The following is a 26,802-nucleotide window of genomic DNA, read 5'->3' on the forward strand; positions in this document are numbered from 1 at the left end:
GTTGTGCTTTATGAACTGCTGCATTTTGGTGATAATATTCAATAAACATAGTGAAAATCTGCAAAATTCGCTAATTTTGTCGGAAATGTAAAGAATGGTGTATAAAAACCAAAAGCAGCTGTCACGGTCCCGTAAGCCTACCATCACATTCTGCCGTTAACGTGAAAACAATGCGATATCTTAGCGACTTCTGTACTGCTCGGGACAACTTAGCTTTAATTCAAGAAATACCAGTCGACAATGTTACCAAACTTCACTTTCATCCTCAATCAATCTTTATTTTCAATCACTGCTGGCTTTTTCTGGATTTGCCGGTTAGTCATTTCGTAATGCATTCCATCAAAACTTATCCCAATTCCACATCAACAGACGTTAAATCCTATACTAAAATTCAAAAATCCAGTCAACCCAACAAATCAAAACATCAAATCAGCCTGACAACTACAATAACATTATTTACTATTTCCGTGACGCAATTGAATTACAACTCTTACTTTCCAACAGTTGTCTCTCCATTTCATGTCTGTATGTACTTTTCAAATCCACTCTCAGCAATCGCGTGCTGTAATTCCAACAATATTACGTACACAATATTACTTATTTTTACTTTCTTTCTTCTTATGTGATCAATCCAATATATTCATAAACATTTATTGATTTTATTTTGTCGGACTGAATGGCCTGGCTGATGATTGTTAATATTGACATTGAATAGTTTGAACGGTCAAGCCTCCTATTTAGGAAGATGTTAGGAATTTGCATTAATTTTTACAAATTTGCATAGTCTTTTGTGAATGAACTTTGTCAATGAAACTAACTTAGTAAGGCTTTCTCTTGAGGATGTTATGTGAATGACTTTATTGACCGTGAAAATTGACACAAAATTAAGGAGTTGATGAGGTTTTTGATTGAAATGGTTGCAAAGTTCATCATTAATGAGTCATTTGGTTATGTAAAATGGGGACGAGCCTTAGCAGCACTATGCGGCGAATCGCATTTAGCTGTCACGGTGCCGTCAGATCCTTTGCGTCTTACCTTTAATTTGCGTCGCAATATGGCGATGTGATGATGCCTTACCACATTTTTGTACTGTTTGGGAAGAAGGTCAAAGCTGTGTGATTCTCTATGAGAATTCCAAAAATTATTCAGGTATTCTTTGTATGTATTTTTGGTAGAAATTAAAAAAATCCAGTTTCCACACAATTCCAAGCCCATTCAACACCAATTTCATTAAAAAAATGCGCTAAAGACAGAAACTAATCCAAACTACTTTCCCTCCCTCACTGTATTTAATTTCGTTCAAAATACATTACCAAAATAAACTTCATGTGTACTTACATTCAAGCTCGCTACCACAAATAGAAACACGTTTCATAAGCCTTCTCTCTAGTAAACAAAAGATTGAATTTTTATACGAAAAAAAAAATTATTTCCATCACTTAAACTCTTTTACAAGACAAAAGCTTTGTACATTATACTTTTAGTCGCGAAACTGTTAACTTGATTGTCTGTTCAAGATGAAGGAATTAAATTCAGTTCAAAAATTTTATAAAGATAAGACAATCTTTATTACGGGTGCAAGTGGATTTATGGGTAAAGTGTTGATTGAGAAGTTGCTGTACTCATGTTCGGATCTAAAGGAAATAATTATTTTGATGCGTCCGAAGCGCGGGAAGACTGGAAAAGAAAGGGTTGATGAGTTCTCAAAATTGCCTGTAAGTAATTGAATTTTCGTGAATTAAATTGGAATGTTTTCTTGGTGATAAAATGACGAAATTATTCAAAGTTTTTCGGATATTAAGGATGATACAAGTGAACAAATGTAAATACTCGGGATTGAGCATATATGAAAGTAATGAAGCAGCCTAGTAACACAAGTTAGGGAAAGAATCCATTCGTAGTTCTCATAGACTTAGAGACTTGTGGTTTCAAAATGGCTATAAATGAATGTTTTATGTGACTCAAATTTGATGCAACATTTCTATAATTACTTAACTGTCGTCTAAAGTAAAATCAAGTGGCCCTAAAAGAAAATAAGTATACTCATATGGAGTGGTGATCACATTGCAATACCATGTAACCGTGCTCATATGAGTTAGACTGACATACCATACAATTCCCCAACACTTACATTATGATTCCTAATAAACATCCCGAAAGAACTTCTGAAATATCTTGATTCATCAATTGATCATCTTATGTGTTGATATGATTTGGCAGGACTTTGACTGCTCGACCTTCATAGTAGAGTCTGTCCTGCACAAGACTCCATTGTGGAGGCCGGACTGTCAAAGTTCTGCCAACTCTGATATTGACATAATTAAATTTAATTCAAAATTTTATTACAATCTCTAATAATAAATCTTTATCAATATCCTTCAAACAGCTATTCAAAAGAATCATGGACACAAACCCCGATATATTGCAAAAGATCTTCCCAGTTTGGGGTGAAATAACACAACCAAATTTAGGATTGAGTGACGAACATTTAAATCATATACTTGAAAATACAGAAATAGTCTTCCATTTAGCAGCTTCACTCAAGCTTGAAGCAACATTGAAACCGAATATTATCATGAATTTAACTGGAACTAAAAATGTAGTGGATGTTTCTAAAAGAATTAAGAATCTCATCCAAATGGTTCACACATCAACAGCATTTTGTAATGTTGAGTTTGATGTTTTAGAGGAGAAAGTCAATGATTTTCCACATGAGCCACTTGACTTGATAAATCTAGCTGGATGGTTGTCAGAGGATGCAATGGCAACAATCCAAAAAGATCTTCTAGGAGTACATCCCAACACATACACATACACAAAGCGTCTTGCAGAAATTTTAGTCCGAAATGAGTTTGAAAAGAGTAATTTACCAGCCTGCATAGTCCGACCAAGCATTGTAACCCCATCATATCAAGAACCAATACCTGGATGGGTTGACTCACTTAATGGACCTCCTGGTGTTATTATGGCAAGTGGAAAAGGCGCACTAAGATGCATTTTGTTGAATAAGGAAGCCAATTTCGAATCAATACCTGTCGACCTTGCAATAAATGGACTTATCATGATTGTTAAGAAGCTCTGTACACAGCCGACGAAGTAAACAACGTCTGTTATGCAATCAGCACTTAAATTTCATTTTTCCCTTTCTTTTTTCTTTTATTTTATACCACAATTAAGGTCGAAAGAAATTCCAGTTTTTAATGTGACAATGCATGAACTCGTGAGAATGACTTACGGAAGGTTTTTCGATCTGTCGGTTGCAATGAAAGATGAAACTCCATGTTCAGTCAGCTTGTGGTATCCAAATGTGACATTGACGTTGAATAAATTCTATTATCTGATAAATATCATTCTATTTCAATGGATACCAGCTATATTCATTGACTTTCTGCTGTTAATTTTTGGACAGAAAAGATTGTAGGTTGACAACTTTATATCAAAATTATCAATAAGGAATGTGTGAAGGTTAATGCTATTTTTATATCTTTGTCACTTTAATTTTAGCATGATACATGTGCAAAAGAAGATTGCGATTGGAATGGATGTCCTTAAGTGTTTCACAATGAACAATTGGAACTTTAGATCGAATAATTTTAGAGATCTTGTGGAAATACAGTCAAAGGAAGAGTATGATATGTAAGTAGAGCTTTGATCTTGAATGTACAACTTAGAATTGGCATTATGGGCATGCTGTATGGAATTGAACTGTTGAATTGTCTTTTATGAGATGATTATTAGAAGTATGGATTGTTCGTCTGAACCAGAACTCGAAGTCGTTTCGGATTTGATATCGAAAATTCAACGTAAGACGACTCAACTTCAGACACAATTCGAGTCGACTTCCAGCTCTGGTACTATGCCATAATTTAGCTTACATAAAGCTAGCACGAATATCAAAATATTGAATTAATGCTAATAGTCTTTATAAAATTTAAATTGCTTCGTGTCCAATGTAATGATAATTAGCTTAATAATTCTTCACATGATATTTTTCAAGAGTTACAAAACAAAAGCTAAGATAATCTCAGATTTGCAATTAAGAAGATACTTAAGCATCTCGAATTTCTGAAATTATTTTAACTAAAATACCCATAAAATTACCAAGCACAAGTCTCAAAGTAACAATTCAGACAATAATGTGCTTTTCTATTCATTCAGAGCAAATGTTGACCTAATGGCCAATAAAACGACGCGCAACTCAAGAAAAATGTAAATCTTCTATAAAAATGTTAATTTATGCAAGTTATTTTTTGCGATTGCGATCATGCACAACAGTTTCATTGACGGAGAAAGTGTTTTGACTGCTGATGCGATGCGCTTGTCTGGCACAAAATAAGCAAATGAATATAAATTTTTTATGATAAAATATTCCCAAAAAGCATTCTGCGTATAAATGACTGAAAATCTGTCGCTAAGACCGATTTGACTCTGGTCTGAGGCCGAATTTCATTGAATCTGACTGGGTTAGATTCACACTCGGATTTTTGACCATTTCTTTGTCGTGTGCTTCCGGGAATCTAGTTGATTTTACAATCCTGAGAAGAACACGGTGTAGTAGTGGCCGAAAATTTTAGTGCCAGTATGTGCCAGAATTTTATTAAATCTAGTCTAAAGCCTGAAGCCTAATGTAGGTCTGAATCCTTATTTCCAGTCAATTCTACGCCGCGTACCTTCCGGGAATAAAACATAACTAAAATATTTGTTGCATTTCTAGGTTCTTTGTGGATTCCCGACAAATCGATAGTGAGCAAATGGTTCGTCAAGCAATTATCGGAGGACGTGTTTATTGTCTCAAAGATCCTCTCTCAACTGTCCCAAAAGCTAAAAGATTGTTAAAAATGTAAGTTTATCAAAATTCATAAATTTATACTCCAATACTAATAATTTCTATTTCTTATATTTTAGACAATACGTAATTGATAAACTTGTCAAATATCTTTTCTTCTATTGGGTGTTCAAAAAGATTTTAGTTTATTCAGGAATCTGGGATCCTAATTATGGTGTTTTAGACATCGTTAGTGGAATTTTCCACAATTAATGATATTATTCAGTCAAACTTTAGCAGTCATGACCAATGGATGTGGGGTTCTCGAGGCAGAATCCAAGACTTGTCAGTCTCAAGTTGTAGTCTCGATCCGAGACTATCAAAAATTCGTCGTTCGTCGTCAATCTGAAATTGACAAAATTGATAAAAATGTGATTGATCTATTCCTCACCATTGGCCACAATTTTTTTCTATAATAAAAAATAGTCATCGAAGCTCACTTCAAACATTAAAACAAAAATTTTATACAAATGCATTTTTAAAAGACGTCAATAATTGAAAAGGGCATCAAACAATTAATTAATAAGTCAATATGTACATTAACATTACCATTTTTGATATAAAAGCTCATCAATAATTTCGCAACAGCTAACAATAATGTAATGAAAAAAATGTTGTGATATTTCATAATGGGCTTGAATTTTATAATTTTTAAGTACCGAAGGCTTGCAAAAGTGCAATCAATTTAAAGAATCATAAGCACGTATTTGATAAACATGTAATATTAAGACGGTGAAGTTGAGTTTATAGATTTGTGAGGAAAAAATTTGAATTGTATCTAAAAATTATAATAAAAATCAAAAAAAAAACAATTTGTGAATGAATTAATTAATTATTGGTTGTATCCAGTCATAATTACAGGTATGATTGAAATTTATTGATTTAATTCATTGAAACGTTTTGATCTGGATAAATTTAATTGATGCATTTCCTGTTCTAAAATATATATGTATGAAACAAGAATTTCGATATTTATCTAATTTGAATATGAATTGAAAGGCAGTTCAAAGTCTTGTTTAAGTGTAAAGGCAGTGCAAATACATAAATCTGCTGTCATATGGACGTGACGAGACTTTTTCATTTGTGTCGCTCGAGGATATAAGAAATAAAGCCACAATAAATAAATGAGCAACTAAAAATACGCCTTAATCTCAATCTTTAAAGAATGCAAATCTACGAACCAGATCCTACAACCTATTCACTATAGTATTTTGGATGACTGACTTCATATGGATTCTTCTAAAAACTTTGTGTCGCTCGAGAAGTAAACAATTTAAATTTCTAACAATGTTTGCAAAAATTTCAATTATTCAATAGATAAATGACCTTTAACTGTTAAAGTCTCACTTCTATAATTAGCAATTGAGTGAACCTATGATGCAATTGAAGGAACTTTACGATTAAATATAATAACTGGACGAAAATATAAATTAATCAGATCTTTATTGTTTGAAAATTGAAAACAGACTAAATGTTTACATGAAGGGGTCAACAACTTTAATAGGGGAAAATCAACTAACTCTAATTGCAAATACTTTTTGAATATTATATGACAGTTGATACATTCTCAACATTGAGTAAGTAAAATTCATTGAATCTTGATCAATATTCATCAATTAATTCATCTTTTAATTCTATTAGCTTGATTAATATATGATAATATAATAAAATATAATAATATATTACTCTATAAAAGCTAATAAAGCAGTAGCAGTAGTTTTTAACACTTTGTAACAAATTACATCCACTCGTCATTTATTGCCATTTATTGATTATTTCTGCATAAAATATGCTAACACACCTCCATCAGATCACCGCTAATAATCAATGTCAATATTAATTACAATTTAAATGACCTAACTTGATTTATTGCTTAGATTGATATTGCTTTATAATTAATTTGCAACATTGTAAGCTATTACTTAATTGAATGTAACACGATACATGCAAAAATCACGTTTCAAATCTTATGTCTTTTATTCACCGGCATGTGAATCATCAAATGTACGAAGATGTTGAAGTAAAAGATGGAAGATGCAAGCATGTGTCCTACAATTTGTTAGTGTCTTCTTCTTTTTTGTTTGTTTTTTTAAATACTGTAAAAAGCGTTGGCTATGCTGGACCAATGTTTATGTAAAAATGCATCAACTGATCACACATTTATGCATGCTTACCTTACGCAATTCTCTTCCATTCCTTCTTCGTAGTCTCGTAAAAGTTATTTTTATTTGTCGCATTTTATAGCTTATTTAAAATTCCATCGATACCTTTAAAGGGCTAAAACTGGTTTCAATCAAACTTGAATAGTGATGGACCAACTAGTTATAGGTAAAATCTATTTTAAAAATATACAAAATATACTCGAAATTTCACACAAAAAATCATCTTCAGTCACATCATTCAATCGTTGGACTTCCTTCAGTTAAAGACGTAACTTTACGCAGTTCCGAAAGATGTCGGGTAAAAAGTTAAATTCAGTGCAAGAGTTCTATAAGGACAAGACAATTTTCATTACGGGTGGTAGTGGATTTATGGGAAAAGTGCTAATTGAAAAATTGTTGTACTCATGTTCAGATCTTAAGCAAATAATCATGCTGATGCGTAATAAAAGAGGCAAAACAGCCCAAATGCGTATTTATGAATTTGAAGCATTGCCTGTGAGTATAAAGAATAGAAAATTGAGGTGCAATTTGGTGATGTTATGTGATAAAGAAAGTTTGTAGGGCAAGTCCTAAGTTGTATTTGCATCAAGTTTGAAAATATGTGAAGTGATACATGCGGGTCATACATGCTCCGAGCAACACAGATGAATCAGTATCCCTCAAGTCTCAGTCGCTGTTGCTGTTATCAATGTCAAATAATAAAGGACTTTGTTAAATAGACTTTTAAAATTTATGTTGCTCGACTGGATAAGCAAAATTGAATAAATTTAACGTTTACAACAGGAACATAGTGTTAAATATTCTAAAACTTGATTTTAGAATCAATAACAGCTTACATTTTTGTGAGCTAAACAGTTTACATCTTCTATAAACCCTTTGATTTGTTACTTTATGCAAATTTGAAGAAACGTTTGGAACTATGTGAAATATTGAAAACAACACGCTTAATTTTCTGTGGTTGTCGTAAATTTTTAATTCATAATGACAAAGAAGAGGTGTTGATCCGTATCTCGAGCTTGTCTAAAGCGCCACAAGTCTCTAATTCAAATTCTTTTATTAGAATGCGTAATTCAGATTCAAACAGATGTTTCACGAATGCCACTTAGCTGATTTAAACTACATTGTTTAATATTCTGTAAACGAATCATGACTGATTCGAATTTTTATGGTTGATTATTTGTAAGTCCAGTTGTTTTTCTTCGCTAGCCGGAAAGATTAATTGTGGATCATGAACTCCCTTAAATGACCAGAGCTCGAAATCGACTCTGTTCTGTATATAAAAGTCAAAATAACTCCTAAAATTGGCTATATCACTGGTTAATGTCCGCCAATTTACAATGCATATTAAATATTAAATTGCCTCTATCAACATCCTCATTTTAAGAGTTCTTTGGAAGTGATTTTTTACCATCTACGAATTAAAAGATCCATTTAACGGAGCTTTTGCATTCTAGTTCAAAGAACAATTATTCAAATTCGATTTATGTTCTAACTCAAAAGATGACTATTGCTGTCGTGATGTAATTAGTCGTCCTTAAAACTAGGCACACAATTGGTCAAATAGAAACCTGTCCAACTCGGGAATCTGTAGGAGTAAATTAAGTTATTTTAGTAACAGAAAGTTAATCTAAAAACTCTTTCTTTTGTAAGGACATGTAACTCCAATTTCTCTAGACTAGCATGATATTAACATCTCTGATTCTTACATAACATCAGCGAATCTTTCAATCAATAATTTAAGTCAAGGAAACTACACAAAAAATTCAAAAAATCACTAGCTTAATTGGTAAACACTTACGTAACAATGCATTTAATCCCATATAAGAGGCTACAGACAACATGTTGCATTTTCGAAATTCAATCTGAAAAAAAGGCATGTTTCGTTTCTTCTATTCAAAAATTTAAATATCTATAAAATTAAGTCACAACTAAATCTGATGCCTAATTTTCTTCTGTCACGCACTCCGACCGGTTTTCACTTCCGAAAAGTTTTTATGAATCAATAACAAACGAAACCTAAAAATCCAATCAGCATGTCTAATTCTCTCTCTCAATTTTTGTAGATGTTCGAGAGAATAATGAATGAGAAGCCAGCAGTGATGAATAAAATATATCCAGTATGGGGAGACATATCAGAGCCAAATTTTGGATTGAATGCTGAACATATGAAGCATGTTATTGATAATACAAACATAATTTTCCATTTGGCGGCTTCGTTGAAGCTTGAAGCTCCACTCAAGATAAATGTAACCATGAATTTGGAATCAGTTAAGCAAATGTGTGACATTGCCAAACAGATGAAAAATCTTTTGATTATGATTCATTCATCGACTGCTTTTTGTATTGTTGAGCATGATGTTATTGAGGAAAAGGTTTATGATGTTAATGAAGATCCACTTAATGTCATTGAAAGTACAAAACAAATGTCATCGAAGGATCTAGCAGCAATACAAAAACAGAGACTAGGACAGCATCTTAACACTTATACTTATACCAAACGTCTTTCGGAAGTTTTAGTCCGCGATGAGTTCAAAAGAAGTAATTTACCAGTCTGCATTGTCCGTCCAAGTATGGTTTGTCCAGCACTTGCTGAACCACTTCCGGGATGGGTTGATAGCTTGAATGGATCACCTGGTGTAATTATTGCAGCTGGACGTGGAGTTTTGAGATGTATGTTGATGGATATGACAGCTACTAAGAACTTCATTCCTGTTGATCTTTGCATGAATGGATATATTTTAGCCGCCAAAGATCTTGGAAGTGCAAAAGAAAGGTCCGTGAATTTTCTATGCCAAATATTCAAATGATTAATATTTTGAATGATTTTAGGCCTGAGGACATTAAAGTGTATAATCTCACAACTCATGAATCCAATACAATCACACTTGGTAAATTCTTTGAAGTCGTTGATAATATGAAGAAACATTGTCCATTATCCTTTGGTATTTGGTATCCAAAGGTTACGATCACACAAAACAAGCTGCTTTACTACTTCAGCATTATTCTGTTTCAATGGATTCCAGCATTGCTTATTGACTTCCTTTTGATGATTTTTGGACAAAAGAGATTGTAAGTGTTGCTTATGCATTTTGACCTATTTTTGATACTACTTTTGATGATTTTTGACTTAAATTTTATTTTACAGCATGATAAAAGTTCAGAAAAAGTTATTTACTGGTATGGAAGTGTTGAAATGCTTTTTATTGTACAACTGGATATTTAAGACATCAAATTTTGATAATTTGCTGAAAACACAGTCAGATGAAGAATATAAAACGTAAGTTTATGATCGTTACATCAATTTTCGTTGACAGTCCCAAATAGCCAGTAAACATCAATTTAAATCGAATTCGGCACAAAATCAGAGTTACAGAGTAAATTTTGTACTTTGGCTTTACTCAGCAGTCGTCTGAGGGCGGCAACATTCCCGAGCGACACAAATGAAGAAGACTTCGCACCGGAGCTTTAAAGGCTCCGCTAAACCTCTTTTACTAATACCAATGGAAGCCGTCTCCATGTAAGGCCACCATTTGGCAACCATATAGACGCCATTTGTGTCGCTCGTGATTGCTTCGTAGACAATAAGACATGAGAGTTCCATGACTGCTATGTGACAGCTGATTTTGATCCTTATTGTGTTGCTAGAAGCAGATTGGTTTCGTGACACATTTCCACACAAATCCGCACATTTTTCCCTGTCACACATGAAATATATGACATATGTGTACACATTCTGTAAAACAGAATATGTTGTAACAACCCTGCTTATTACGACGAAAAATCAAATTTTCATTTGTTCTCATGCATAACTTGCTAATTTTTATCTAGATTTTTCATTGACACCAAGAAAATTGAACCAAAACGCTTCTTTGAGTCTTGTGTCATCGGTGGTCGAGTGTATCTTGGAAAAGATCCAATATCAACCATTCCAAGAGCTAGAATTCTCTACAAAATGTAAGTAAATATAAACTTGGATAAATTTCAAATTTTGAGGAACTTTACTTTGTAATTTCAGACAATACGTAATCCATTTACTGGCACATGCACTGTTTTTCTATTGGATAGCAAAGAAGTTTCTTATATTCACAAATTTGTTGGATCCTGTCATGGGATTTGTGAATAACGCAAAAGGACTTGTTGCGAGCAAGTTTTAAATTTTTTGTAGCTTTATATTGTTAATATTCTAAATTTATGTTGATATTGTTATCTGGTTGTGGACGAGCATAAGTTTTACTCAGGTTATACTTATACTTGAGCGACTGAAATGAAGAAGACTTTTCTAGGAGCTTTTAATGGACGCCGTCTTAAAGCACCATTTGGCAGCCATTTGAGAGCAACATGCCAATAGACAAGAAGCATGTTGAATGAGCATGCTCACAAATTGAATGAGTGGGCTCATTGTCTGTAACGGACGAGGAGGCAGTCTTCATTTAGCGGAGACTTCAAATCTCCATGGAGAAGCATTCCTCATTTGTGTCGCTCGGGATAGAAAATCAAATAACTTTAATTTTATTGTTATCAGGTCTCTCAATAAAAAGTTTTATCACTACTGTATAGCCATGGCTAATTTTATTATTTTCTGGAACTTTGTCCATCAATGTTACATTTTTCATATTACACTAAGCCACCATCTATGAACATGTGCTATCATTAGCATAAACAAACAAAATTTGTTCATTGCCAAAAATAAAAAATATATTCGCAATAAGTTTCATCGGCCATACAAAAATTTGGTAGGCTCATTTTAATTTCAAAAGTTGAATGATTCAGTCGATAAAGATGAACTCGGTCCAAGAGTTTTATAAAGATAAGACGATCTTTATTACGGGCGGAAGTGGATTTATGGGAAAAGTGTTGATTGAGAAGTTGTTGTATTCATGCTCAGATTTGAAGGAAATAATTGTGTTGATGCGTGAAAAGAATGGAAAAACTGCAAAAATACGTGTTAATGAATTTAAGAAAATTCGGGTGAGTATTTTGTGATTAGAATATTATTTAAAAGGAGGAAGAACTCGAGGTCAACTCGAATTTTAAACGGAGTTTAGTTAACTTGAGTCGACTTTTCCGTACAAAATCCTAGTCAACTTCGAGCTCTAAAAGGAGAGATAGACTTAGAACGGCAAGCCTGCAGTTGAACCTTATAGTTCTTCCAAGCCTGTACGCCTGCGTTCTTTGTCTTCAAACTTGCAATTTTGGACGAACCCTATTTAAGTGTAACAATAAGCTACAGAATTGAATTTTGTGTTATGAAGTGGATAAAGATTGCAAAATTAACCGAAAAATCTTGAAAAGTCTTATGGACTATTACAGTAATTTCAGTTTCACACCTCAAAATAAAATGCAAATTTTATTTACATCCAAAAATGTTTTTATCGCAAGATTTTGTAACAGAAAGTTGACCAAATTTTATTGCCATCAACAGCTCATTTATGTAATACTAATGATATTTCACCATCCACTTTAATCTTCTTCTTTATTGTTTGCGAAATGCTTTCGTAGATTTTTGAGAGGATACTCAACGAGAAGCCTGAAATGATGGATAAAATTCATCCAATATGGGGAGACATTTCAGAGCCTAATTTTGGATTGAGTGATGAAGACACGAAGTACATAACTGAAAACACACAGATTGTCTTCCATCTGGCTGCATCTCTTAAACTTGAAGCTCCGCTTAAGACAAATATTATTATGAACTTGACGTCAGTCAAGCAAATTTGTGACTTGGCTAAGAAGATGAAAATTTGATCGCGATGATCCACACATCGACTGCATTTTGTATCGTTGAGCATGAAAATGTAGAAGAAAGAGTTTACGAAGTTGATGTCGATCCTCTTGAAGTCATTGAAAAAGCAAAAGTCATGTCCGAAGACGAATTGTCTGCTGTTCAAAAGAAAATGCTAGGAAAGCATCTCAACACTTATACATACACAAAACGATTATCGGAAGTTCTGATTCGTGATGAATTCAATAGAAGTAATCTGCCAGTGTGCTTTGTTCGACCGAGTATGGTCAGTGCAGCCTACAATGAACCTATTTATGGATGGGTTGATAGTCTCAATGGAGCACCAGGATTTGCAGTAGCCATTGGACGTGGTGTGCTCAGAACAATGCTTATGGATGTAAATACAACAAAAAATTATATTCCAGTGGATACATGCATAAATGGATATATTTTGATAGCAAAACAAATAGCTTGTCTTAGAGAAAGGTAGGCTCGGAAAGCATATGGCGATGCAATGGGTGAAAACCTGGTCTAGGTCAACTTGACTCTGGCATAAGCCTGAATTTCATCCAATCTGGTCTAGAATCAGAGTCTTACTTTCCTAGGGCTGAATTTTCGGTCATTTCTATCTTCGCATATTTTATTTACTAGATTTTAATGCTAAATTCAAATTCCAGGCCGAAGGAAGTTCTAGTCTACAATATCACAGCACATGAGTCAAACACACTATCCATGAAAGAATATTTTAAAATCTGCATTGATTTAAAATTCGTCTATCCATTCTCAGCTGGATTATGGTATCCAAATGTAGCTATAACAACAAATGAATTTTATTACTACATCAATGCTTTCTTATTTCAATGGATACCGGCATTATTCATAGATTTGGTATTGATGCTGCTTGGACAAAAGAGATTGTATGTACATAGACTTTTATGAAAAAAAAAAAAATTGATAAAATTTAATTTCAGCATGATCAAAATTCAGAAGAAGCTGCACACCGGCATGAATGTTGTGAAGTGCTTTCTGCTGTACAATTTTAAGTTTAAAACTGAGAATTTTGAGAGTTTATTGAAATCACAGTCGATGTATGATTATAACAGGTAAGGGCTTTAAGCTGATGTGGTTTGGTTAAGGATGTCTGAGTTAGAACATGGACAGATTATGTCATTTGCCTGATTCTATCTTTGACATAGGGCATCACTACGTCACCGTGTTAACGGCAAAACGTGAAGTGTGACTCCGACGGCTCTGATATTCAAATTCAAGATAATTCAAATTAAATTTCAGATTCTTCATTGATACGAAAAAGATCGACACAGTGAGACTATTTCGAGGAACCGTAATTGGAGGCAGAGAATTTTTAGGCAAGGATCCAAAATCAACAATACCACAAGCTAGAATCTTCGTCAAATTGTAAGTTGTCAAACTTTATTTTAGACTTTTAAAAATTAATTTCTCAAATTTTGCAGTCAATATGCGCTTCATTTGATCCTACAAGCTGTTATCTATTACTGGCTATTTAGGAAAGTTTTAGAGATTTCTGGATTTATGGAACCTGTTTCAAACTTTGCATTGACAACTGGACATTTTGTGAAGGACAATTTGAAATTTACGCAAAATCGAATTTCCTGAAAATTTTCTTAATTTATGACATGTCAATGGAATCGGTTGTAACATGAATATTGGATGCTGTTAATTAATTCTATAAACAATAAATAAATTTCATATAAAAATGCTAATGACTTATAGCCTAATAGCCGAATTCTTCAATGAATCAGTGAACTTGAGAGATTTTTGATGATTACTATGCAATATCTAACACACTCTTAATATTTTATAGATACTTAAAAAAGAGAAACTGGTTTGGAGAAATGAATATGAAAACCAAAATATCAATCATGTGAATAAGATGCTCATTCAGTTTGATTTTCTAACGACCTTTTTGAAGACAATTGACAGTCAAGAACCGTACAATTTATTGATAATTTGTATGCTTTATAAAAAAACATACTTACAGGCACATGTGCTGCAACTCTAGCCAGAACTGCGAAAAGTCAAACTAATTCAACTTGAATTCCTGGGGATTGATCCCAGGTCGTTAGGAGCGATTGATCGACACTTTAACAACTGCCGCTTTCGCTACTTTAAAAATGCGCTGCAGCACTCACTACAGCATTTCTATCACCTTATGCTGCTTCAAATTAAAATATATTCATTCCGATTTTCGGCAGTATAACAACATTTTGATCATCTCATTTCTCTTTAAGTCGTTGAACGATTCAGTCGATAAAGATGAGTTCGGTACAAGAGTTTTATAAAGATAAGACTATCTTTATTACGGGCGGAAGTGGATTTATGGGAAAAGTGCTGATTGAGAAGTTGTTGTATTCATGTTCAGATTTGAAGGAAATAATTGTGTTGATGCGTGAAAAGCATGGAAAAACTGCAAAAATGCGTGTTGATGATTACAAGAAAATTCGGGTAAGTAAAAGTGTGGATTATATATTAATAATTTATGAACCGACGACTCACAAAGTTGTTATTTATTCTGGAAATTCCTAAAAAATACCAGGTGTTGTTGTAGTCTAGACTTTTCATATCAAATTCTTGAACTGTTCTAAACCTGTTATATTATTATTCAGATATTTTCGGTGAACGTGAAATGTTTTTGTTGTGATCTCTTTCTCTTTTGGTGAGAGAAGATTAAGTATGTTAAACATGAGTCATTTGCCGATTTCACATGACTTTCTCCACATGTACAGTCGAAATTAGTAAAACGCGATACAAATGTTACGAGATTTTGAATAAATCAAACACCAAAATTTGATTTCTTCGAATTGTTTGGACTTAAGCAGCATTTGACTTAGCAGAGATGTAACTTGGCAACCACTTGGTTGCTCCTAATCACGACCCAGACTCTTAAAATTGTTTTTATATTCTATAGGTTTTTGAAAGAATCATGAATGAGAAGCCAGAAATGATGAATAAAATACATCCAATTTGGGGAGACATTTCAGAGCCAAATTTCGGATTAAGTGATGAGGATACAAAGTACATAACTGATAACACACAAATTGTCTTTCATCTGGCTGCATCTTTGAAACTTGAAGCTCCGCTTAAGACAAATATTATTATGAACTTGACGTCAGTCAAGCAAATTTGTGACTTGGCTAAAAAGATGAAAAATCTTGTCGCGATGATCCACACATCGACTGCATTTTGTATCGTCGAGCATGAGAATGTTGAGGAAAGAGTTTATGAAGTTGATATCGATCCTCTTGACGTCATTGAAAAAGCAAGAGTCATGTCCGAGAAAGAATTGTCAGCTGTTCAGAAGAAAATGTTAGGAAAGCATCTCAACACATATACATACACCAAACGACTTTCGGAAGTCCTAATTCGTGATGAGTTTAAGAGAAGCAATCTACCAGTATGCTTCGTTCGACCTAGTATGGTTTCTTCAGCTTACAAAGAGCCTATTTACGGATGGGTTGACAGTCTCAATGGTGCTCCAGGGTTTATTGTAGCGATTGGACGTGGTGTGCTTAGAACTTTGCTTATGGACGTAAATACCACAAAAAATTACATTCCTGTCGATACATGCATGAATGGATATATTTTGATAGCTAAACAAATCGCTGATCTAAAAGAAAGGTAGTCAGGCTGTTAATATAATTTTAATTACAAGAATTTAATGATTTACCTCAAATTCCAGACCCAAAGAAGTTCCAGTCTACAATCTCACAGCAAATGAATCCAACACAATGTCTATGGGCGAATACTTTAAAATCTGCATAGATTTGAAATATGAGTATCCATTCTCAGCTGGATTATGGTATCCAAATGTAGCCATAACAACAAATGAATTTTATTACTACATCAATGTTGTACTTTTTCAATGGATACCGGCACTATTAATTGATTTTCTTTTGATGCTGTTTGGACAAAGGCGATTGTAAGTATGCATGCATAAAAAGTCTGAAATGAAAATTGATAAAATTTAATTTTTTTAGCATGATCAAAATTCAACAGAAACTTAGCAATGGCATGGATGTTGTGCAATGCTTTTTGAAGTACAATTTTAAGTTTAGGACGGAGAATTTTGAGAGTTTATTGAAGATTCAATCACCGGATGAGTACAATAGGTGATTAGAGAGGATTTTAAGGCAATAAAGCATTTTAAAATTAAATTTTCATTCCAGATTCTTTATTGACACAAAGAAAATCGACACTAAAAAACTTTTCCAAGGGACAATTATTGGTGGAAGAGAATTTTTAGGAAAAGATCCAGAATCAACCTTACCTCGAGCTAGAATCTTTATCAAAATGTAAAATGATTGAAATTCTAAAATTTAAATTTTAGTTAAAATATTTTCTATATTTTACAGTCAATACGTGCTTCATTTGATTGCTTTGACATTCATCTACTATTGGCTATTCAAGAAATTTTTGGTGATAACTGGACTAATGGAACCTGTTTCAAACTTTTTATCCCAAGTGAAAGGCTAAAATTTTACAAATTGCATCTAAAGTTGACAGTTTTGTGATCCAAAACATTCTTAATTTATGGAAAAACCATTTGAATTGGATATGAATAGCTAAAATGATGCATAAAACTTTAAATTAATTCAATAAAATGTAAATGATATTTGATGGTGATGAGGATAAATTTTCGCATATGATAAGCTAATCTAGGCGGAATAAATAATTTTGTTGTATGGTCAAATTTTGTTTAAATTTCTATTTTTAAAAAAATTATGCAAAGTTTGCATACAATTTAGTAGAGTCATAAATTATAGCTATCTTTTTATCAAGTCTATTCATCTTACAAGGTCATATTTAAATTTTACAAATTATCCTTCCGATCACTTCCGATAGAAAACAAGTTTTGGAAAAAAAAATATTGGAATTTAGTCATTGATATTGACCCGAGCGACACAAATGAAGAAGTGGCATTCAAATGACTGTCACTTCAAATTGGAGCACCTTAACACTTAGACTAGAACAGTTCAGCATGGTCACCCTGGCTGACAAGCTAGACAGATAAATTGATTTTGACAAATTTTTACGGCGAAAAATGCGACTCATGGCCGTTCTGAGAAGCTCAAAATCAATTCAAATTTTATACAAATTCAAGTCTACTTGAGCAGACTATTTCAAGTTAAAAACCACATCAACTTCGAGTTCTAATGATATCAATATAATTTCAAGCATTATTATCTTTACTCATTTATAATAAACGTCACATAATCAATTACAAGTTTGTACAAGAATCATTACACAACAAGAATCATGTTTTCCGAGCACATGCTGAATAATAAGTTGCACATAAAGTTCTTAATCGTTATTGCAATAATGTACTTTGCTCATTACAAACTATTAAATCATAATTGACTTAATAAAAAATAAAAAATTATTAATTCATATCAGCTATGATTGACTATGACTTATTGATAAAGAGTTTAAAAAATAGGCTTGAACTAGGAATGGTCAAGCTTTAAACAGCGACACTAGTGACCCGACAATTAGTCATTAACTAGACGTAACGTATTTTGGTCAATTCTAAGCTATTCCTGACCAGAAGTCAATTTTCATTCAAAATTCAAAGAAAACCAGCCAGAATTCTTTGAAATCCAAAGAAATCGTCAACTTTTACGAACTTCTGTCTTAAACTTGAATAAATCAATGTCATAATCATTTACAATTCAGCACGTCTACCACTCAATCAAGTACATTCTTTGATCTGCATTGAGTCAATACATCAATTTTGTGGCACACGTTGCTATTTTAATCATAATGTTTCACACTTGAGAGATAATATGCACTAGATTAGACCGCATGTTTGAATGCATTAATTTCAAGTCCAATGCTACCAGCCATGTCTTCATGATCATTGTTAGGAAAAAAAAACATTATCAACCTTAAACTTGCAGCATACTATGTAATTAAATGACGGATATCTAAAAAAATTAGCAGCTCTTCAGCATGTAAACATTTTTTTAGCAATCTGTTGACCAAAATCTTCAGACTCATTATGTGAATAGTAAGAATGTGTGTTCAAGTTATTGTAATTCATATCTGTTGCATGGAAAAATTATAATTTTGTTGTTTATGGTCTCAATCTTTTCAGCCCTCTAATTCTATCATTAACCTAAACAGTTTCCATTCAATTTGCAGTGAATAAAACTTCAATCAGCTTTATTGCTAGTGGACTATATACACAATTGTGCTATTATGAGGAAACCTTCAGTGAATACTGACAGATTGCTGGTTTTGGGTGCTGCTGAATATATTTAGATGGCACATGATGCAAAGAAAGTCAAGAATGTGGCATAAAGGCAGCGTCGCCTCGGCTTATCATATATAAATTAATGCCGAATATGCCATAGAATTGATATGTTGCAGACTTAATGTCAAGTTTGTTCTTTCCTGGTTAGTTTTAATAATTTAAAATTGAAGCCAACAATAAAGTCAGTTTCAGCCACTACCTAACCAGAATCGATTAATCGATCAAGACTCCAGCCTCAAGCTGGTGTGACTCTGACTTGATTACGGACTTGTTTTTGTTCTGGCACCATGCCAGATTCACGAGATTCTGATAAAATCCACACAATTGCTCGACCAATTCTTATGATGCCAGCGGTTGTTGCTTAAATGGACTCAATAATCTATTCTTAAGTATTCCTTTCAAACCTTACTATTGTGCTGAAACTTGAATGAGACAAATTATGAAATTTACAATAATCAATTACAGTTTGCATGCACAAAATTGCAATTTGCGGCGAGTTGCTGAAAGTTGAATTGTTAAATTGCTATTGGATATTTTAATACAATACACAAAAGATAAATAAATGAATTGCAATAAATTTAATTTGGTATTATTGTGAATTAAGATATTATTATTATTAAAAGCTTTATGTGCTCAATCACGCCATCATGTTTGCATATATTCTTTTGAATTGTAAAGAAAACCCTTGACAGAAATGTAATTTTTCATGTTCTTGCGAGTTAATTCTAGAATTGAGATTTTATAGTCTGATTAGAAATTCCTTCAAAATTAAAAAACAATTTTTATTATTTTAATTAAATTACTTTGTTTGTCATGAAAATCCATTTTCGCTGAGACCTTAGTAATTCCTAAAACTCTCGCTTGTATATGTCATTCGACTGCTTTATTTGACTTTGGAAATGTGATTTCCTGTTTTGGAATATCTGCAAAATATTTTATCAAAAAAATATCGCGCCAATGTCGAAATTCGCAAATAAACTGGTTGAAGACTCGTTTTTGAAAAAAAAAGTGGGGATCTTCCTGATTTAGAGGATGTTAAGGTTTGATGCAAATCATCTTCAGTCTTAATTTTGCGGTTATTGTTAAAAAGCTGATAAAAAGTTTCTCAGTAAAAGTGGAAGTTAAAGTTCAATAAGTGCGTAAAGTAAATTTCCTTGTAAATCATTGCGAAATTTGGCGAGACATCAAGTTCCATCTGGTTTTTCCAGTCTTTATTCTTTCCTTCAATATCACAAAAAATGTGCTTTGCCAATTCATTGTGATCATGACCTTCACACTTGATTCATTTCTGATGTTTCGTGAAAAATTTATTTAAATACTTTCAAGTCCTATTGCTGACTCCTATTAGCTATGCATAAGTAATTCTGAAAATTACTAATGTGAAATAATCAACCTTAATTATAATTAGAAAATGCATTTCTGCATTAATTTACACAACATCAAGTTAAAGGTTGTAATAATGTTGCAAAACAGAAGTCATAAAAATGCAATTTAGTTAACCCTTCATGAACTATAATTAATCAATTTGAAAGTTAATGCCAAGTTAATGCATCCAAGAGTTGGTAATTTTATAGATGGAATGTTCATGACAATTATGCTATAAAGCAGTTTGGAAGCAGCTTAAAGCTTTTAATCGAAGATACACTAAAGGACTATCTGAATTGTGTGCTCTCTGTTAAAGTCAGTAGCCAGACTAGTCCGATCAATGAAAGCCTATTTATTATATTCAGAAATCATATTCAAATCCATCATTAATACTTCTTGAACTATGCCTTTGGACTAACCAGTGTATCGCCAAATCTTCCAGGTGTGTCAGGGTCATACCGAATTAAAATTAGATATGTGGCTTCTTGTTGAAACTTAAAAGAGTTTGAGCTTCACTTTTTTATGACTGTCTTTATAGATTTTCTGTTGTTTATTGTGATTAGGCTCTAGTTCAAGAATAGGCAACCTATGTGATGCAGTCAAAATTTCTTAAAAGTGCTATGAACTTAATGCAGTGATCGGTGTCAGTTGAGACTTACTTTCAAGGTGTACGCGAAAAACAAACGGTGGCCCATCACTGCTCTAGTTACTAGCACCCGTAAGCTTTAAAATTCGGATTAATAATCATTTCAATTACCAAAATGTCAGCACTGCCCATCCATCGGCAGACATTGCATCCAATTTTTCGCTTTCTTCTCATTTTCATTCAAGTTATTTACTGCGAAATTAAAACTGAATCGTATTGTGAATACATTCTCATATTTTGCAGATAATTCTTCACATAACTTACGTAACTTTTACCATTTCTCGCATTTCTCATAGATAAGCCTTGTTCTCCTTTATGGCTTGACTTGGCATTTTATTGCTGTTTCAATATCAACTCTTATCTATTTTAAAACTTATATTTTTGAATTTTCAATAAAAATTGCATTATTATTCTATTAACTCTAGAGTTGCAAAACGTTTAAGTTCACCAAGAGCTAAATTATAATCGACTAACAATTCTTAATCTTAAGAACCACTCAAGGCAAAATATTACAAGAATGTATTTTAAAGTAAATTTTATGGATTTCGTGCAGGCAATAATCAACTACTTAATTATAGATCAATTCATAATTATTATACCCCACTATTTGTGATTAAATTGATCTAATATGTACATATGTGCAATTCTATTCAAATGCAAATTATTGCAGTCGTGGTCTTTTCTTTCTTGCATATTTTCATGGTCAACGGTGCAATTTTCGTGATCTTTAAATGATCAACTGAAGAAAATGACCTTAAACTTGTAAACATGCTGCATGTTATGTCAGCATTAAGCGGTCAACTGCAATTTCACTTAACATGCAATTTACACGGCTTCTTTACTCTCTTTGTATCTCTTAATTAGTCTTATTGTCTGTCGTATCCGAAAAATAAAATATTGGAGAAACTTTAAATCAATGCCATTTCGTCTAGGTATTTTAATCAGAAGTGCTAAATGTATGAACGAGTTCAATAAGGTCTGTTTTTATCACAATTATGCGGCACGATGTTAAACAAATCGTGTGTTGGTTCACGCATGAGAATTGATGCTCAAGGAAAGCTGATGTTGCAATTTTGAGTTTTTTTGTAATGGAAAATAAGTTCAGTACGAGTAGCATTAAGAACATGCAATTTATGCGTGGTGCATTAAATATATTTTAAATGTTGCGAAATTTTAAGGCTATTTTGTTCGAATTTTTATTTATTAAATTTAATTTTGTTGGGCAATTTTACGTTCCTTGCTGGTTTTACAAATCGATTCTTTTTTACAAGTCGATCCTGAAAATCGACTTTAGGTTGAAATTTAGCCCAAGTAAGACAATGTAGTTCCTAGAGCGACACAACGGTGTCGCGTTGACTTGGCACAATGATAGGAAGACCTGGATACTACGTCATGACTGAATTCCACTCATTTTGAAGAAAAAAGGAAATTACAGCATTTTGTTACTAGGGTCAGTTCCGAGCATCAAAAAATATACGAAGGAATTTACATGGAATCCATTATTACTCCATATGAGCATAGAAATCCAGATGGAGCCTTTCAGTTTCATATCTAAATTAGAACTGTTTAACAAAAATGTAGGAAGTAAGATGGCAGAGCACCCATCACATATTCAGGAGATAACTCTAACCCAAATAGCACAAGTTGGTTAATCGATCCAGAGTAATTACCATATGTTCTAAATTTAGACTGAATCCTGGTAAAGTCCAAATAAATTTTCCAAAATTAATTAATTATTTCTCCCTGTACGTCCTAATTAATAACAATCAAGTCAACCTATCTCCTTCATCCACTAGTCATCTGTTATACATTCCATACATACCAAATAATTAACCACTTGTTTGCTCAAGAAAACGTGATAAAAATTGAGCATAATGACGAATTTACTCGACAAATGCACACAACACGATGTCTTTACTCTACAATGTTGGTACACAATGCGATATGAATGAAAAAAAAATGTTTATAAAAGAAACTTCAGCACATTTTGAGTGCTTAGTCGTGTCTTGACACTTTTGAGTGCTTGACGTTCCGTCATATTTATTATCTAAAGTAACAATTATTTTAATTTTTCAATTTTTTTAGGTGTAATAAAATTAATTAAAAAATATGACAGTGAAAAAGTTAAATTCAGTGCAAGAGTTTTATAAAGATAAGACCGTCTTCATTACTGGCGGTAGTGGATTTATGGGAAAAGTTTTGATAGAAAAATTATTATATTCATGCTCGGATGTAAAAGAAGTAATTGTCCTGATGAGACCAAAACGTGGAAAGACGGCATTACAAAGAGTTGAGGATTTTGCAAAGTTGGCTGTAAGTATTAAAGATAAGACAGTTTATAGATGAGTCAGTGATGATTATGGACTAAGTTTGAAGTGAATAAAAGATGACAAATTTATGGACATTCAAGGGGTCGTTCATAAGTGATATCTAAGTGCCTAATATAGTGTTTATTTGACTTTTTACAAGAAAATCTATGACAAAAATGCTAAAAACCCAATTTTCGACATCATTTATGTACGATCCCAAATCCTCAAAATCAAAGCTCATAAACTAACTGTCTTCTACCAAAGCCAGCCAATCCCATAAAATCCAATAAAAGCTCACAAAAATAAACTCACTGAACTGAAAACAATTTCATTACAGTTGTTCAAAAGGATCTTGGAAGAAAAGCCAGAAGTGATGAGCAAGATCGTTCCGGTCTGGGGTGAAATAACACAAGAAGACTTAGGCCTTAACGATGAGCACTTAAATCATGTGGTTAAAAACACACAAATTGTTTTCCACTTTGCCGCTTCGTTAAAACTTGAGGCAACATTAAAGCAAAATGTGCTAATAAACTTAACAGGAACAAAACATGTGTTGAAATTGGCAAGAGAGATGAAAAATCTCGTCCAAATGGTTCATTTGTCAACGGCATTTTGCTGTGAAGATATTGAAGTGCTTGAAGAAAGAGTTTATGATCATCCACACAATCCATATGATTTGATTCGTTGTGCTGAATGGATGAGTGAGGAAGCAATGGCAGCTATGCAGCCTGAAATTCTCGGATCTCAGCCTAATACTTATACATACACGAAAAGATTATCGGAAGTTTTGGTTCGTGATCAATACAGTAATGAAAAACTTCCAGTCTTGATTGTCAGGCCGAGCATCGTATCACCATCATTTAAGGAACCAGTACCTGGATGGGTTGATTCACTCAATGGACCTCCAGGCATTTTGTTAGGTTTGTATTTATACACCTTAAAACTCCATAAAAATTGATTAACATTGATCAATATTCCAATATTAGCTGCAGGCAAAGGTGTCTTAAGAAGTATGTTAATCAATCCAGAAGGATTAATTGAAGCGATTCCAGTAGATGCATGCATTAATGGAATATTAACTCTTACGAAACACGTTGCAACAGAGAAGAGGTATGACCTGACCTGTAAAGATTAATTGCTTACATCATACTATTAATTAAAATTAATTTAACCTTACAGATCAGTAGAAATTCCAGTATTTAACGCAACAATTCACGAATCTAGAAGAATAACGAATGAACAATTGTTTCATTATGCAAAGGAACTAGGTGATTTATACCCCGTGAGTGGTGGCTTGTGGTATCCGGATGGAAGCATTACACAGAACGTTTATGTGCATAAAGTGAAAACCTTCTTCTTTCAATGGCTGCCAGCTTACTTTATAGACTTTATGCTACTTTGCTTAGGACAGAAGAGATTGTAAGTTGTGGGCTAGGTTTAGTTTTGTGGAGGTAGCAAGTGAATTTTGTATTGAATGATTGATCATTTAATTTGATGTCCAGCATTCGAGAAATGTCGAAAAATATCCCGATTTTGACACTATAACAGGCAAAAGGACCACTTTTAGATACCGTAGTGGTATTACTGTACCATGAATGCATGCTCTGTGTCTTTTAGGGATAATTTTATCTATTTTACATATCTGGAAATGCACAAATCTCGACATCTCGAATCTAAATTAGAGAATAGACAGAAACTAATTCATTATACCCAAAAATCACTGCTAACTTCACAAATATCACCAAAACAATATCTAACAACACTGATTGTGTAAGAGTGACCCAATATTTTATGTCACTTTTACTCATCGCAAGCACAGAAAGGTGTAAATTAAATAAAACAAAAAATTTTTGTCTCTATTTTCTCAGCATGGTCTATGTACAAAAGAGAATCGCAATCGGACTGGAAGTATTACAATTTTTCACAATGCGAAAATGGAATTTTAAATCAGACAATTTCAACGGACTCATCGCACTACAAATGCCGGATGAATATGATATGTTTTTGTTTGATTCGCAGTATGTTGGAGATGATTGGGAATATTTGAAAAATTCAATGCTTGGTGCTAGGCAGTATTGTGTCAAAGAACCGTTATCAACGCTGCCAAGAGCTAGATTGCAGAACAAAATGTAAGTTTAGAATTTAATTCATGTGAATTTTTTAATTAAATTGAAATTTATTCCTATACAGTCAATACGTATTGCATGTCACAGTCAAATTGCTGGTCTGGTATTTCATCATCTCATTCCTACTAAGAATGACAGGACTTATGGATCCAGTAAGTGATTTCGTCGATTCCTTGACATCAGCAATTAGTAGAAATAAGTCATCAGTAGTCACGTTGAACACAATGTAAACTGAATTATTAGAATTTAGATTGAAAACTTTTGTATGGAATTTTATTATAGTGTAACTTAAAATTAAGAAATGACATGAAATATTTCAATTTAAAAAGCTATAAATTTCATTGATTAAGAATTTTATCCTGAAAGTAACCAATATAAAGAACGTTTTCCAATTGAAACGATTCTATATTGATTACACACCAGCATCCATGCATAATAAGCCGCGTAATGTGTCCAAAACATACAGACAATTGTTAACCAATTCAAACATCTTTCCATGAATTTAAATTACTTTAAAATAGACCAAGATGTCATAAAATATTTAAATAAATAAAGAGATACACAATCCATTAAGTGATATTTACCTCCACAAAACCATAACAAGCACATAGTGTTTAATGAAACATCCAAAAATTATTAATTTAATTTTCAGAGTGCCACAAAATCACATAAATTTATCAACCAAAAAAAATTCCAATCAAATGTTCAGTCACTATTGTCTTTCTTATCTCACGTTTGCACCTACAACAAGCCGCAAATTATAATTATATTTAACCTAGAAACGCACGAAGCATAACAGTGAATTAACATGACTTGTCGCGAGACGCAAAAGATTTTTAGACGTAAAACTGATTTAATTGTGTTTTCACTTCTTTTTTTGGATCATTTAAATTTTTAATTAGCTTTCAGCAAACACACTTTGTGACTTACTGTCTCATTAAAATTCATTTCTTTAGCTGTGACTTTTGTTAGATGATCATGCATTAATCTTTACTATTTCCATCAATTTACATCAATTTAAATGATTTAATCTTGCTAGATTATATGGATTATAATAATTATTATACTTGATACTAATTGCTCTATAAAAGGAAATTTATGAAATTATTCAAACTACATAAAATTTGCATTTTATCTCGTGTTGATGCCAATAAATCTTATGTTGCTGTAAAAATGATTTATAAGCATAAATAAAGCTTAATCTTTTAATATTGTATCGTGCATAACAAATTAATAATCTCAATCAATGTATATTAAATAAAGCTATAATTATTTGCACATTTAGATTATTAATCTATATTGGCAAGTTTTTTGTCATAATAAGTCAGTTTGTAAGAAATAAATTGTTGTTGAGT

The 26,802-nt window shown here is 32.7% G+C and overlaps 5 protein-coding genes across 7 annotated transcripts; all 5 read left to right on the plus strand.

Annotated features, from left to right (window-relative positions):
* The first annotated feature begins 24 nt into the window (after window positions 1–24).
* Window positions 25–5,093, plus strand: LOC139086970 (putative fatty acyl-CoA reductase CG5065). The gene is made up of 7 exons (XM_070635635.1): window positions 25–131; window positions 1,555–1,715; window positions 2,387–3,096; window positions 3,178–3,417; window positions 3,505–3,636; window positions 4,715–4,840; window positions 4,906–5,093. The coding sequence occupies exons 1-7, from the start codon at window positions 95–97 to the stop codon at window positions 5,036–5,038; spliced, it is 1,539 nt and encodes a 512-aa protein (XP_070491736.1). The 5' UTR covers window positions 25–94; the 3' UTR covers window positions 5,039–5,093.
* Window positions 5,094–7,278: 2,185 nt separating this feature from the next.
* LOC139086899 (fatty acyl-CoA reductase 1-like) lies at window positions 7,279–11,141 on the plus strand. The gene is made up of 6 exons (XM_070635534.1): window positions 7,279–7,482; window positions 9,051–9,760; window positions 9,817–10,056; window positions 10,133–10,264; window positions 10,816–10,941; window positions 11,003–11,141. Exons 1-6 carry the CDS (start codon window positions 7,279–7,281, stop codon window positions 11,139–11,141), a joined length of 1,551 nt encoding a protein of 516 aa, XP_070491635.1.
* A 619-nt stretch (window positions 11,142–11,760) lies between these two features.
* On the plus strand, window positions 11,761–14,344 carry LOC139086900 (putative fatty acyl-CoA reductase CG5065). The gene is made up of 6 exons (XM_070635535.1): window positions 11,761–11,955; window positions 12,487–12,593; window positions 12,794–13,195; window positions 13,387–13,626; window positions 14,000–14,125; window positions 14,182–14,344. The coding sequence occupies exons 1-6, from the start codon at window positions 11,767–11,769 to the stop codon at window positions 14,342–14,344; spliced, it is 1,227 nt and encodes a 408-aa protein (XP_070491636.1). The 5' UTR covers window positions 11,761–11,766.
* A 617-nt stretch (window positions 14,345–14,961) lies between these two features.
* Window positions 14,962–17,430, plus strand: LOC139086994 (putative fatty acyl-CoA reductase CG5065). The gene is made up of 6 exons (XM_070635675.1): window positions 14,962–15,193; window positions 15,657–16,366; window positions 16,428–16,667; window positions 16,726–16,857; window positions 16,915–17,040; window positions 17,101–17,430. Exons 1-6 carry the CDS (start codon window positions 15,005–15,007, stop codon window positions 17,219–17,221), a joined length of 1,518 nt encoding a protein of 505 aa, XP_070491776.1. The 5' UTR covers window positions 14,962–15,004; the 3' UTR covers window positions 17,222–17,430.
* A 2,617-nt stretch (window positions 17,431–20,047) lies between these two features.
* LOC139086937 (putative fatty acyl-CoA reductase CG5065) lies at window positions 20,048–25,839 on the plus strand. 3 transcript variants are annotated; one of them, XM_070635583.1, is made up of 7 exons: window positions 20,048–20,136; window positions 23,098–23,325; window positions 23,659–24,241; window positions 24,308–24,431; window positions 24,501–24,740; window positions 25,190–25,450; window positions 25,512–25,839. In XM_070635583.1, the coding sequence occupies exons 2-7, from the start codon at window positions 23,122–23,124 to the stop codon at window positions 25,675–25,677; spliced, it is 1,578 nt and encodes a 525-aa protein (XP_070491684.1). In that variant the 5' UTR covers window positions 20,048–20,136; window positions 23,098–23,121; the 3' UTR covers window positions 25,678–25,839. The 3 variants fall into 3 exon arrangements, with proteins under 3 accessions (XP_070491684.1, XP_070491685.1, XP_070491687.1); XM_070635584.1 differs by having other exon boundaries at window positions 20,054–20,145; XM_070635586.1 differs by lacking the exon at window positions 20,048–20,136 and adding an exon at window positions 20,141–20,157.
* The last annotated feature ends 963 nt before the right edge of the window (window positions 25,840–26,802 follow it).

This window comes from Chironomus tepperi, unplaced genomic scaffold (assembly GCF_022539635.2).
Source record: "Chironomus tepperi strain 1889 unplaced genomic scaffold, CSIRO-AGI_Ctep_v1 contig_93, whole genome shotgun sequence".
In the NCBI taxonomy this organism is placed as follows: domain Eukaryota; kingdom Metazoa; phylum Arthropoda; class Insecta; order Diptera; family Chironomidae; genus Chironomus; species Chironomus tepperi.